The following is a 14,125-nucleotide window of genomic DNA, read 5'->3' on the forward strand; positions in this document are numbered from 1 at the left end:
GCCTGGAGTGCAGTGGTGAGATCACAGCTCATTGTAGACTCGACCTCCTGGGCTCAAGCGATCCTCCCATTTCAGCCTTTCTAAGTAGCCCAGACTACAGGCACATACCACCATGTCTAATTTTTGTAGTTTTTGTAAAGACAGGGTTTCTCCATGTTCATGTTGCCCAGGCTGGTTGTTTGTTTGTTTGTTTTTTGAGACAGGATCTGGCTCTGTTGCCCAGGCTGGCTTACTATAGCCTCGACTTCCCAGGCTCAAGTGATCCTCCTGCCTCAGCCTCCCATGTAGCTGGGACTACAGGCATGTACCACCACACCTGGCTAATTTTAAAATTTTTAGTAGAGACTAAGTCTCACTGTGTTGCCCAGGCTGGTCTCAAATTCCTAGGCTCAAATGATCCTCCCGCTTCAGCCCCCCAAAGTGCTGAGATTACAAGCATGCACCACCTCACCTGGCCCTTTTTTTACCTGACATTCTTGTCATTAGGACGTTAGGCCAATTATCTTACAAAATGTTCCCCAATCTGATACCTCTGCCTTTTTAATGAATGCACAGCAATCCACTGAGTGGGTGATTGGTGACTTGTTTAATAGTAGCTATTGAGGACAGACATTTATTTTGTCTTTTTTTGTTTTTTGTGCTCTTTAACAATATTATTTTACACACACAGTTGCACACTTGTGCTTGTATCTGTTAACTGGGGTATCTCCCATGCTCCAGTGGGAGTAGGCAGATGCTGCTTCCTTTCACAGGCCTCTGGGAGGAGGTCCTAGTTTGCAATTCGTTTTCTTTTTCTTCTTCTTTTTTTTTTTCTTTATAGAGAAGGGGTTTCACCATTTGGCCAGGCTGGTCTTGAACTCCTGACCTCAGGTGATCCACCCACCTTGGCCTCCCAGAGCGCTAGGATTACAGGTGTGAACCACTGTGCCCAGCCTCTTTTTCTTCTTTTTATTGAGGTAAAGGCCACATAACATACAATTAACCACTTTAAAATGTGCAATTCGGTGACATTTAATGTATTCACAGTGTTGTACAGCCACCCCTCTCTAGTTTTGAAACATTTTCATTGCCCTGGAATAACATCCCTTAACTAATCACGTCCCTCATCCCCATCCACTAGGAATCCTTTATCTGCTTTCTGTCTTTATGGATGTGCCTCTTCTGGACATATCATATAAAAGGAATCATACCATATCTGACCTTACACATTCAATTTTGTGCTCTTGTGCTTGTACAGCTGTGAGAAACTGGATCAAATGGATGCACAGGCCTAGGGCTTCAAGGGTTAATCCAAAAGAAAGGCTTTTTCTTTTTTTAGAGACAGGGTTTCACTAAGTTGCCCAATCTGGTCTTGAATTCCTGAGCTCAAGTGATCCTCCTGCCTCCCAAAGCGCTGGGATTACCGGCATGAACCATCACACCCTGCCAAGAAAGGCTTTTTCATTTGAAGCTATCAAAGACTTAATTATAGCTAGAACTTGTTATTCTGTATGGCGAAAAGATCTTAATTATAAATTTACTGACTTTTCCTCTGAGAAATTCGGACTTTAAAAAAAAAAAACCTCAATAAGGCCGAGCGTGGTGGCTCACGCCTGTAATCCCAGCACTTTGGGAGGCCCAGGTGGGTGGATTATTGGCGATCTGGAGCTGGACACTAGCCTGACCAATGTGGTGAAACCTTGTCTCTACCAAAAGTACAAAAATTAGCTAGGCGTCATGGCACATGCCTATAATCTTAGCTTCTTGGGAGGCTAAGGCAGGAGACTCACTTGAACCTGGGAGGCTGAGGTTGTAGTCAGGGGAGATCACTCCAGCAAGCTGGAGATTGCGCCAGCTTGGGTGACAAAAGCAAAACTCTACCTCAAAATTAAAAAAAACTCAACAAGAAGAACAAGAGGTTTTGAAACACTTTGCCCAAAGACCTAGCTTCATTCAATAGATTAACTAGATTAACCAAAGATAACTTTCTGAAGCAAGAATTATATACATCTATCTTTTTCTGGGCAGAAGATTCTCTTTACCAGGTAATATAGCTATTTCTCTGGGGTTCTGGTTTCCAGGGACCTCATGTCTTGGATCAATGGAATACGGGGGTTGGTGTCCTCAGATGAGCTAGCCAAGGATGTCACCGGAGCTGAGGCGTTGCTGGAGCGACACCAGGTGGGTGGACCTGCCTGCTGAGTAGCAAAGATGTGGCTGCTCTGCTGGGCCCTGGAGGCCTCACTCAAACCCTTTGTGGTGAGTTGGTGGGGGTTGACATCAGAGTGGGCATCTGCTGCCAGTTACCTAATCCCTTCCCTCCTTTTGGCAGGAACACCGGACAGAAATCGATGCCAGGGCTGGCACTTTCCAGGCATTTGAGCAGTTTGGACAGCAGCTGTTGGCTCACGGACACTATGCGAGCCCTGAGATCAAGCAGAAACTTGATATTCTTGACCAGGAGCGTGCAGACCTGGAGAAGGCCTGGGTTCAGCGCAGGATGATGCTGGATCAGTGCCTTGAATTGCAGGTATGTGTGCTCTTGGTTTCTGACCAAATGTTTCCTTGCTGAAGGGCCTCATCTTCTCACCTGCCTCTTGCCCTCTTCAGCTGTTCCATCGGGACTGTGAGCAAGCTGAGAACTGGATGGCTGCCCGGGAGGCCTTCTTGAATACCGAAGACAAAGGAGACTCACTGGACAGCGTAGAGGCTCTGATCAAAAAACATGAAGACTTTGACAAAGCAATTAACGTTCAGGTGAGGCCTCTGTACCATGGGGTCTGAGTCTGGATTTTTCCTGATTGACATCTATTTCTTGGCTTATATAGTCACTGTTGTATCTCCAAGGAATTCCTGCATTGTCTAAGAAAAATATGCACATAAATAATTCTTTAAACCTTTAAATATAAATTCTGGTATTTCCAAGGTTTTAATAATGAGTTACCACAGGAAAAATATATTTTATTATGAAAGGGAGGAAAAACAAATGTGTCAGTAGGTAAGGGAATACATGAACATAAACAACAAGGAAGATGTAAAACTGTTTGATTTATAAATCACTTGGCTGTAAGTCTGACAGCCTTTTCCTATTATTAAGCTTAATTTTGTGTGTTCTGTTCTGATATTCTAACACCTGCCTCACCTGAATGACCTGGAGTCTTCTTGAGTTAAACTGTACTCTTAGTAATGACTGAAATCAAGCTTTCTTTTGGCGTTTTACACTCCTGCTTCTAAAGTGTCAGTGTATTCTGATCCTGCCACCAGCTAGTTCTCAGTCACCCAAAATAACTGTCCTTTTCTCAAGACCGGCAGTCTAGGCAGGGCCCATCCACAGGCCTACCTTGACCTCATGCCTTTCTTTGCCGACAGGAAGAGAAGATTGCCGCTCTGCAGGCCTTTGCTGACCAGCTCATCGCTGCTGGCCACTATGCCAAGGGAGACATTTCTAGCCGGCGCAATGAGGTCTTGGACAGGTGGGTGTCCCGTGACACTGATGTAGTCACCAGCACTGAGAGAATGCATCCCCTCATATGAAGGCCCAGGCCTGTTCCATCTTCCGGCTTCCTCCTCCACAGTAAGACATGTTCATGTTTGATCTCATGGTTTCACTCGTTCAGGTGGCGACGTCTGAAAGCCCAAATGATTGAGAAAAGGTCAAAGCTAGGAGAATCTCAAACCCTCCAACAGTTCAGCCGGGATGTGGATGAGATTGAAGCTTGGATCAGTGAAAAATTGCAGACAGCGAGTGATGAGTCATATAAGGATCCCACCAACATCCAGGTAAGCTGAAGTGACAGGGTGTTGGTCTTGATGTAGCCCTATGTTATTTGGTAGATTTTGCTAAATAAAGCATCTGTAAAACAACCTCCTTGCACCCATGGGAAGTCAGTTAAAAATATTTTAATAAGCTAAGCCAGTGGGAAAGCCCTACTCAAGTTTCAGAGCCGTTTAAAAGTCTCCTTCCTCATTTGTCTGTATTGAAACAATTTCCGCAGTAATAAAAGTCTGTAGAATCTCCCTTCTATCACTGTTCCCAAATGCTGAGCTTCCCAGGGGAAGTATGACAAAATGAGTTTCTATTTAATAGCTGATATGTGTGTCCACATCAGTGTACTGAACTCTTGTTCTTTTAATCTGTTTTTGTAGCTTTCCAAGCTGCTGGTAAGTTTTTAATTTTTTTAAGAGTTGTAGTTAAATGAGCTCCAGTATTTGTGTTCTGCGTAGATTATTTGTTATTGTGGTTACACAGTCTGCTGGTGTCTCTTCATCCATCCTTTTCATTTCTAATCATCCATTTTACTCCATTCAAGTGTCCCTGTGGGATGTGGCTTTCTCTGTTGTAATTAGCCTGCAATGTCTTACTCCCTCCTTTCTCCCCCAATTTATCACTTAGGCAAATTCTGTACAGTGTTTGATTTGCGGGGCAGTAGTTGACCACTTTCTTTCAAGGAGTGCTTCCTTTTGAAGATGGAACATCAGCTTCAGCTTTTTCTGTGTAGACATTAGCTCAGACTTGCTGTGAACTCATGGTATCTAGTGACCACGGTCAGGGAGGCCAGTCTGGTGTGAGGGTTTTGATGCATACCCAGTCTGGCATCCAGAGGTGCCAGTCAGGAGAGCAACAGCCAGAGAACTATAGAGAGACAGATGATCTATTAATACCTCCAAATCTTCAAGAAACACAAATGAGAAGTTAAGATAAAAGCAGACATCACTCAACAGGTAGTGAAAGGGGACCCAGTCAACATGTAGCTCAAAGTTGCTTAAGTGGGTGGAAGAAATGAAGATAGAGAAGATAGTAAATGGGATTTGAACTAAAAAGTGATCAGAACAAGGAACAGAATTCTAGGAGGGGAATGGGACTTCTGTCAGGATAAAAGGGTATTTGAGACCCTTTTTGTTGTTGCCTTTGGGGTTAGGCAGTGGGAGAATGTAACAAGCACATTTCATGTTAGTGATGAATTGAGCCAACTAGATGGCTCCATCCTTTGACAGTTGCTGCCTCTGAAATGAAACATTTGATGCAGAATTCCCCAACTCTACTGCCTTTTAGTTGTTTTTTTCCCCCTAAATAACACTCTCCCCTGAGACCCTGCATTTCTCACCCAGCCAATTGTTTTTCCCAGAATTGTGGCACAGATGCTATGTCCTTGCAGTTGTGTCTTGTAGCATTTCACTACCTTCTGTTTCTTTATGGATTCATAAAAACCATATCAGGCCCCCAGGATCAGGAGCTCATCCTTCTCCTAGCCCTTTCTTTTCCCAGCAAAATGAATTCTTTCCTGCAGTCAAGCCTGGGTTCTGACAGTATCCCACTGTTTTGATTAATGACAGCTACCAAATGATAAATCAACAAACAAAGACGATGTCTGTAGTAGCTGTAGATTTCTCCTTTGCCAACAGAGGGACAAGACGGACCATCAAATATTGTTTTGCTGGTTACTACAATTTATGTTATGAATTTTGCTAAATGGTGATTTCTGCCTTAGATGATGAAATGTCCATATGTATCTCATTCATTAGAGCCTGTCTCCAATAAGGAGAAAGCCATGGATGGAAATTGATGTACAAGTAGATTCAAAACTGAAGTTGTCCATTTCCATCTTCTGGAAAGTGTTAGAAAGTGTAGAATTCTAGGGCTTCACTCTTAAACAGCTAGCATAGCTACTTTAAAAAATGATTTTTGGCCAGGCTTGCTGGCTCATGCTTGTAATCTCAGAACTTTGGGAGGCTAAGGCAGTTTGACTGCTTGAGCTCAGGAGTTCAAGACCAGCCTGGGCAACATGGCAAAACCTCATCTCTACCAAAAAAAAAGGAAAAATTAGCCGGGTGTGGTGGCCCCAATGGTTCCAGCTATTCAGGAGGCTGAGGTAGGAGGATTGCTTGAGCCCAAGAGATTGAGTCTGCAGTGAGCTGAGATTGCACTACTGCACTCCAGCCTGGGCGACAGAGCAAGACCCTGTCTCAAAAAAAAAGGACTTCCAGTTCATCTACTGAGCTAGTAAATTTTTCTCCTTTGCTCATTCCCCAAGAGATTAACCCTAAAATATTTCATATAAATTCCAATTGCCTTCTGTAAAAAAACGTTGGCATTTGCCCCAGTTCTTTATGTTTGCTACCACTCCCTCCCTCTGAGAACCCCTTCCTCCTGAAAAGACATAACTTAGCAGGAACTGGTCTGGAAAAATTGTTTTTGGTATTTTTAGAGCAAGCACCAGAAGCACCAAGCTTTTGAAGCAGAGCTGCATGCCAATGCTGACCGGATCCGCGGGGTTATTGACATGGGCAACTCCCTCATTGAACGTGGAGCCTGTGCTGGAAGTGAGGATGCTGTCAAGGTATGGCCCACCAGCTCCTGGTGCCCTGGGAAGAACAGCAACGTCACTCTTAACCTGAAAGAATAACTTGGACATATAGTCTTAAGAAACTAAATGGACTAGAAGACTTTGGCCTGAGTTACAGATGGGGAATGCTAGTGAGAATGGCCCCTAAGAGTGTTTTCCATTCTCCTCTCTTAGAAGTTCTCAAATTGAGCTTTAGGAGAGGGAGGGTTCTTCATATATTTCACCTTCTTTTTGGCTCCCTTCTGTTCCCCAGGCCCGCCTGGCTGCCTTAGCTGACCAGTGGCAGTTCCTGGTGCAGAAGTCAGCTGAAAAGAGCCAGAAACTGAAAGAAGCCAACAAGCAGCAGAACTTCAACACAGGGATCAAGGACTTTGACTTCTGGCTGTCTGAGGTAACACTGAGTGGTTTCTCTTCCCACCAGTGGGGGATTTCTAGTCATTTGGTACAGTGGGTCCATCAGTGAGCCCAAAACCATGAAAAGGCAGGGCTCACCAGACACCCCTTTTGATAGAAATATTTATTATCACATGAGTTGCATGCTGTAAGGGCAAAGAGAGTGAATGTTTACAGAAGAGAGCTAACTTGTAGTGGGACTTGGACCACAGATCACTCATGTCCGTAGAGAATGCAAATAGGAAGGGATCATGGGGCTATATGGCAGGCAGCTCTAATAAACCTATGCCAGGATAGAAACCAAGATAGTAGCTTCTTGGAAGCCAGAGTCAGTCATGTATTCTTCATGGAGAATGTTTGGAAAGCACAGACTATAAAAACCTAGAGGTTTTGGCTGGGTGCAGTGGCTCACACCTGTAATCCCAGCACTTTGGGAGGCTGTGTGGGCGGATCACGAGGTCAAGAGATCTGAGACCATCCTGGTGAAATCATCTCTCTACGAAAAATACAAAAATTAGCTGGGTGTGGTAGTACACTGCTGTAGTCCCAGGCACTTGGGAGGCTGAGGCAGGAGAATTGCTTGAACCCAGAAGGCAGAGGTTGCAGTGAGCTGAGATCGCACCACTGCACTACAGCCTGGGAAACAGAGAGAGACTTTCTCTCAAAAAAAAAGAGGTTTTTAGAGACCATCACTTTTATTACAGTATTTCTTTCCAGTCTATACATATTTTTATGAATATGTGTATTGAGAATGTTATGTCACTACAAATTCTTCCTAAACATGCTGTACACAGTGGCTTACACCTGTAATCCTAACACTTTGTGAGGTCAAGTTGAGAGGATTGCTTGAGCTCAGGAGTTCACCACCAACCTGGGCAGCATAATGAGATCTTGTTTCTACTAAAACTTAAAAGAAAAATTTAGTTGGGCCTGGTGACGCAAACCTGCAGTCCTAGCTACTCAGGAGGCTCAGGTGGGAAGATCACTTGAGCCCAGGAGGTCAAGGCTACAGTGAGCCGTGTTTGTGCCATTGCACTCCAGCCTGAGAGACAAAGCAAGACCCTGTCTCAAAAAAAAAAAAAAAAAAAAAATTTGAATAATTGCATAAGTTTATCATGGAACCATGCCATAATTTAACCATTCCCATATTGTTGAACATTCAGGTGTTCCCAGCCTTTTGGTGTATATATTTTGCTGCAGTGAACATCTTTGAATATTAATCTTTGCCCACACTGTCAATTTTTTCCTAGGGGAGATTCCTTGAACTAGGATTGCTGTGCATTTTGCCTTTAGCTGTTGTATTTACTATGAATAGACTCTGGAGTCTAGGTTTGACTGACCAAATGGAGAGAATGTCTCAGGCCGGGCAGGCTGATCAAGCTGAGTGAGAATAATAGTAACACATTGTGATGGAGAAGTATTCAGCTTTCCAAACAAGGACCTGGAATAACCACTGGGCATTCTGAATTTTCCAGAATGCTGAGTATACAACACACAGTAGCATTTCCTTTTTGTGTTTTCACTGCCAGGTCGAGGCCCTGCTGGCATCTGAAGATTACGGCAAAGACTTGGCTTCTGTGAACAACCTGCTGAAAAAACATCAACTGCTGGAAGCAGATATATCTGCCCATGAGGTGAGCAAAGGGAGGCAGCCCAGGCCTGGGTGCCTGGGACTCGGCTGTGCCTGATTCCTAAGGAAAACAAGTATGTTTGAGAAAAGAGAGTGACGTCTGTTCACTTAAAGCAGCCATTCTCAAAGGTTATGGTCTCAGACCATTATATACTTTACAATTATTGAAGGCCCTTAAGAGATTTTCATTAGGACAGAAATTTAAAAATAGATTTTGATTATGTAGGTTTTATCTATCAGTATTCCTTATTATAAAAAATTATAAGGCCAGGCATGGTGGCTAACGCCTGTAATCCCAGCACTTTGGGAGGCCAAGGTGGGCAGATCACCTGATGTTGGGAATTCGAAACCAGCCTGACCAACATGGAGAAACCCCATCTCTACTAAAAATACAAAAAATTAGCCGATGTGGGAGTGCATGCTTGTAAGCTACTCAGGAGGCTGAGGCAGGAAAATCACTTGAACCTAGGAGGTGGAGGTTGCAGTGAGCTGAGATTGCACCATTGTACTCCAACCTGGGCAACAAGAGCAAAACTTTGTCTCAAACAAGCAAAAAAAAATTAATTAAATTTTAAGTCCAGATGTGGTGGCTCATGCCTGTAATTTCAGTACTTTAGGAGGCCCAGGCAGGCGGATCACCTGAGGTCAGGAGTTCGAGACCACCCTGGCCAACATGGCAAAACCCTGTCTCTACTAAAAATAAAAAAATCAGCTGGGCATGGTGGCAGGCATCTGTAATACTAGCTACTCAGGAGGCTGAGGCAGGAGAATTGCTTGAACTCAGGAGTTGGAGGTTGCAGTAAGCTGAGATCGTACCACTGCACTCCAGCCTGGGCAACAGAGCAAGGCTCCATCTCAAAAAAAAAAAAAAAAAAAAAAAGAAAGAAAGAAAAAGTTAAATTTTTTTTTTTTTTTTGAGACGGAGTCTTACTCTGTCCCCTAGGCTAGAATGCAGTGGCACAATCTCGGCTCATTGCAACCTTCACCTTTCAGTTTCAAGCGATTCTCCTGCCTCAGCCTCCCAACTAGCTGGGATTACAGGCACCTGTTACCACGCCCAGCTACTTTTTGTATTTTTAGTAGAGATGGGGTTTCACCATGTTGGCCAGGCTGGTCTCAAACTCCTGACCTCAGGTGATCCACCCACCTCGGCCTTCCAAAGTGCTGGGATTATAGGCATGATCCACTGCGTCCGGCCTAAAAGTTAAATTTTTTTTTTTTTTTTTTTTTGAGACGGAGTTTCGCTCTTGTTACCCAGGCTGGAGTGCAATGGCGCGATCTCGGCTCACCGCAACCTCCGCCTCCTGGGTTCAAGCAATTCTCCTGCCTCAGCCTCCTGAGTAGCTGGGATTACAGGCACGCGCCACCATGCCCAGCTAATTTTTTGTAGTTTTAGTAGAGACGGGGTTTCACCATGTTGACCAGGATGGTCTCAATCTCTTGACCTCGTGATCCACCCGCCTCGGCCTCCCAAAGTGCTGGGATTACAAGCGTGAGCCACCGCGCCCGGCAAAAGTTAAATTTTTAAAAGACAATCTTAAAGGGTTCCATACTTTATGATTCCATTTTTATGACATTCTCGAAATAACAAAATTGTAGAGCTGGAGAACAGATTGGTGGCTGCCATAGGTTAGGCGTGGAGTGGGAAACAACTATAAAGTGTGGCACAGGGAGTCCCTTCGTGCCAATGGAACAATCCTGTATTTTTATTTTGGTGGTTACAAGAGTCTATACATATAAAATTGCATGAAACTACATGCACATGCTCACAGTCGCATACAAATGAGTGCATACAGAAATTGGTGAAATCTCATCCAGGCATGATAGTGAGCCAAGATCATGTCACTTCACTCTAACCTAGGCTGCAACAGAGTGAGACCCTGTCTCAAAAAATAAAAATTAAAACATAAAATAAATTTTTTAATTCAGAAAGATTTGTACAATCTGAATAAGGTCTGTGGATTGTAGCCATGTCAGTTTCCTCGTTCTGCTATTGTACTCCAGTTATAAAAGATAATACTGGCTGGGCTTGGTGGCTCATGCCTGTAATCCTGGTACTTTGGGAGGCCGATGTGGGCGGCTCAACTGAGGTCAGGAGTTCGAGACAAGCCTGACCAACATGGAGAAACCCCGTCTCTACTAAAAATACAAACTTAGCCGGGCATGGTGGCGCCTACCTGTAACCTCAGCTACTCAGGAGGCTGAAGCAGGAGAATCACTCGAACCCAGGAGGTGGAGGTTACAGTGAGCTGAGATTGCACCATTGAACTCCAGCCTGGGCAACAAGAGCAAAATTCTGTCTCAAAAAAAAAAAAAAAAAGATATTACTACTACAGTGGGAAGCTAACAAGCATAGGAACTTTACTATTTTTGTAACTCTTTATGAATCTAAGATTATTTCCAAGTAAAAAGATTTAAAATTTAGGCCGAGTGCAGTGGCTCAACACTATAATCCCAGCACTTTGGAAGGCCGAGGTGGGTAGATCATTTGAAGTCAGGAATTCGAGACCAGCCTGGCCAACATGGTGAAACCCCAACTCTACCAAAAATACAAAAGTTAGCCAAGTGTGGTGGTGGGCACTTGTAATCCCAGGTACTCAGCAGGCTGAGGCAGGAGAATCGCTTGAACCCAGGAGGCAGGGGTTGCAGTAAGCCAAGATTGCACCATGGCACTCCAACCTGTGCAACAGAGCATGAGTTCATCTCAAAAAAAAAAAAAAAAAAAATGCTGAATTCAGGTTGTGGTGTTTTGTATTGGATGAAAATTCAGCTTTACACAGGTAGGTAGATAGAAAAGGGAGGAATATTTTGATTCAGGTAAGTGTGAATACTCTTCTTTGATACTATACCAAATTGGTAGTTTCTTAAAGCTTAGTTGTGGTCAGGCACAGTGGCTAACACATGTAATCCCAGCACTTTGGGAGGCCGAGGCAGGCAGATCATGTGAGCCTAGGAGTTCAAGACCAGCCTGGGCAACATGATGAGACTCTGTCTCTACAAAAAAATACAAAAATTAGCCGGGGCATGGTGGTCACACTTGTAATCCTAGCACTTTGGGAGGCCGAGGCAGGTGGATTGCCTGAGCTCAGGAGTTCAAGACCAGCCTGGTTAGCACAGTGAAACCCCATTTCTACTAAAATACAAAAAATTAGCTGGGGATGATGGCATGCACCTGTAATCCCAGCTACTTGGGAGGCTGAGGCAGGAGAATTGCTTGAACCCAGGAGGCAGAGGTTGAAGTGAGCCGAGATCGTGATACTGCACTGCAGCCTGGGTGTCAGAGCAAGACTTCATCTCAAAAAAATAAATAAAATAAAAATTAACTGGACACTGGGACACATACCTATGGTCCCAGTTACTTGGAGGCTGAGGCAGGAGGTTCATTTGAGTCCTGGCAGGAGGTCAAGGCTACAGTGAGTCATGATCATGCCACCACATTTCTAGATGACAGAGCAAGACCCTGTCTCAAAAAAAAAAAAAAAAAAAAGTTTGAGGGAGTTAGTTGCAAATTGACCTCTGAAACCTTATCAGTACATTTTTTTTTTTTTTTTTGAGACGGAGTTTCGCTCTTGTTACCCAGGCTGGAGTGCAATGGCGCGATCTCGGCTCACCGCAACCTCCGCCTCCCGGCTTCAGGCAATTCTCCTGCCTCAGCCTCCTGAGTCGCTGGGATTACAGGCACGCGCCACCATGCCCAGCTAATTTTTTTGTATTTTTAGTAGAGATGGGGTTTCACCATGTTGACCAGGATGGTCTCGATCTCTTGACCTCATGATCCACCCGCCTCGGCCTCCCACAAGTGCTGGTATTATAGGCTTGAGCCACCGCGCCCGGCCCAGTACATTTTTTTATACTGGATTATATTAAAACCCATTGGTCTATCTTGGGCTTTGAACGTATCTCTTACCTATGCCTGATTTTGTAACATCATGCATGGCTCATTTGGTAAATATTGTTTCACTGAGTTATGCCTGTTGGTTCTATATGTTGAATGTAATTATATGATATCAAAACATTGCAGTTAATACCACCACCAGTCTCATCAGAAAAATCTTTACGTTTTAGGAAGCTGTCAGGCTCACGGTGGTAGTTGTAAATTTTCTAATATTCTAACTTTCTCATAAAAGTTTGAATTTTATCATTAGTAACAAACTGTCAGTATTCTTTGAAGTGACAAGCTTACTTTATTTATTCTGGACAAAGCATCTGTGAGATACCAAGTCTGAATGACCACAGTTTTTCTGTTGCTTGTTCTTTCAAGTACGAAAGAATGGCTACTCAATAAAATTAACTTTCACTGCCTTTTTAAGGACATTCTTAAGTGAAACGGCATTTTTTTTTACTGCAAGTGGGCAGCAGTGAAGAATCTGCTTGTACAGTTTGTCCCTACCTTGATTTGAACTAAAGCACCAGCATTTCCCCTCCTTCCCCATTGCTTTTGTACTGTCAGTGCAAATGTCCACACAGTAAAGAAGGCAAATAATGTCTTATAATGTTATCAAAATAGTTTGAGTTCATGGAATGCCAGAATTCCCAATAACATACTTTGAGAATATCAACACTCCACATCTCAGTAAGGAATTCCTGAGTTCTTATTTTCAAGCGGATAGTTGTGGGAGACCCAGTTTCTGACCCTCTTGTGTTCCCTGCCCTAGGATCGCCTGAAGGACCTGAACAGCCAGGCAGACAGCCTGATGACCAGCAGTGCCTTCGACACCTCCCAAGTAAAGGACAAGAGGGATACTATCAACGGGCGCTTCCAGAAGATCAAGAGCATGGCAGCCTCCCGGCGAGCCAGGCTGAATGAATCCCATCGCCTGCACCAGTTCTTCCGGGACATGGATGACGAGGAATCCTGGATCAAGTATGTGTTCTCAGCCCCCTAGAAGGCCTGTTAGGCCTGTAGTAGTGGGCAACAGGAACCACAGGCTGACTGTTGAGTCAGGAAGTTTCTGTCTCCTGGCTGTAAGTGGTAAGGCTGGAAGCCCTGTTGAACTGGGATCCCAGCTTGGCCACACACTCCTGGGATGCCTCAGTGTCTTCTGCTTTCCGGGTTTACAGTGATGATGATTGACGGTGGTAGTGATCCATGCTAGTTACATAGGCCCTGTCTAGACCCTGCCCTTTAGATTCCTGGGAAAGTTAGTCAGTTTGTGTCTGACCTCCTGGAGAAGATCACTTCTCCAAGGAAGGAGTTGCTTTTTTGGTTATTCTCTGTCTGCCCCGCAATATGTCAGTCTGCTGATTCCATTTGACGTAGCATGTAAACAAATGTCTTTTTTTTTTTTTTTTTTTTTTTTTTTTTTTGAGACAGTTGCACCTGTTGGTGCCCAGGTTGGAGCGCAATGGCACAATCTCAGCTCACCACAGCCTCTGCCTCCCAGGTGCAAGTCATTCTTCTGCCTCAGCCTTCCAAGTAGCTGGGCTTATAACCATGCACCACCATGCCTGGCTAATTTTGTATTTTTAGTGCAGATGGGGTTTCTCCATATTGGTCAGGCTGGTCTCAAACTCCCAACCTCAGGTGATCAATCTGCCTCAGCCTCCCAAAATGCTGGGATTACAGGCGTGAGCCGCCATGCCTGGCCACAAATGTCTTTTATTTTTAAAAACGGGGTTTCACCGTATTGGTCAGGCTGGTCTTGAATTCCTTACCTCAGGTGATCCGCCCACCTCAGCCTCCTAAAGAGCTGGGATCACAGGCGTGAGCCACCGTGCCTAGCTCACAAATGTCTTAAAAACAAAATCCTCTCTTTTAATTCCTTCCTTAAAACCTTCT

General features: G+C 44.3%; 1 protein-coding gene across 14 annotated transcripts in view; it reads left to right on the top strand.

Moving 5' to 3' along the window:
- Positions 1-14,125, top strand: part of SPTAN1 (spectrin alpha, non-erythrocytic 1) — an 85,974-nt gene that overhangs the window by 54,352 nt on the left and 17,497 nt on the right. For 9 of the 14 annotated variants that reach the window (XM_032257467.1, XM_032257472.1, XM_032257476.1 and 6 more), the window contains 10 exons: positions 2,061-2,160; positions 2,312-2,509; positions 2,590-2,736; positions 3,349-3,452; positions 3,597-3,759; positions 4,126-4,140; positions 6,186-6,317; positions 6,577-6,714; positions 8,246-8,350; positions 13,002-13,210. In XM_032257467.1, the coding sequence (XP_032113358.1) occupies positions 2,061-2,160; positions 2,312-2,509; positions 2,590-2,736; positions 3,349-3,452; positions 3,597-3,759; positions 4,126-4,140; positions 6,186-6,317; positions 6,577-6,714; positions 8,246-8,350; positions 13,002-13,210 (1,311 nt within the window). The remainder of the gene's footprint in view (positions 1-2,060; positions 2,161-2,311; positions 2,510-2,589; positions 2,737-3,348; positions 3,453-3,596; positions 3,760-4,125; positions 4,141-6,185; positions 6,318-6,576; positions 6,715-8,245; positions 8,351-13,001; positions 13,211-14,125) is intronic. The other 5 variants (XM_032257479.1, XM_032257474.1, XM_032257466.1 and 2 more) reach the window with 1 other exon arrangement.

This window comes from Sapajus apella, unplaced genomic scaffold (assembly GCF_009761245.1).
Source record: "Sapajus apella isolate SASKATOON/1434 unplaced genomic scaffold, GSC_monkey_1.0 scaffold97, whole genome shotgun sequence".
NCBI classification, from domain to species: Eukaryota; Metazoa; Chordata; class Mammalia; order Primates; family Cebidae; genus Sapajus; species Sapajus apella.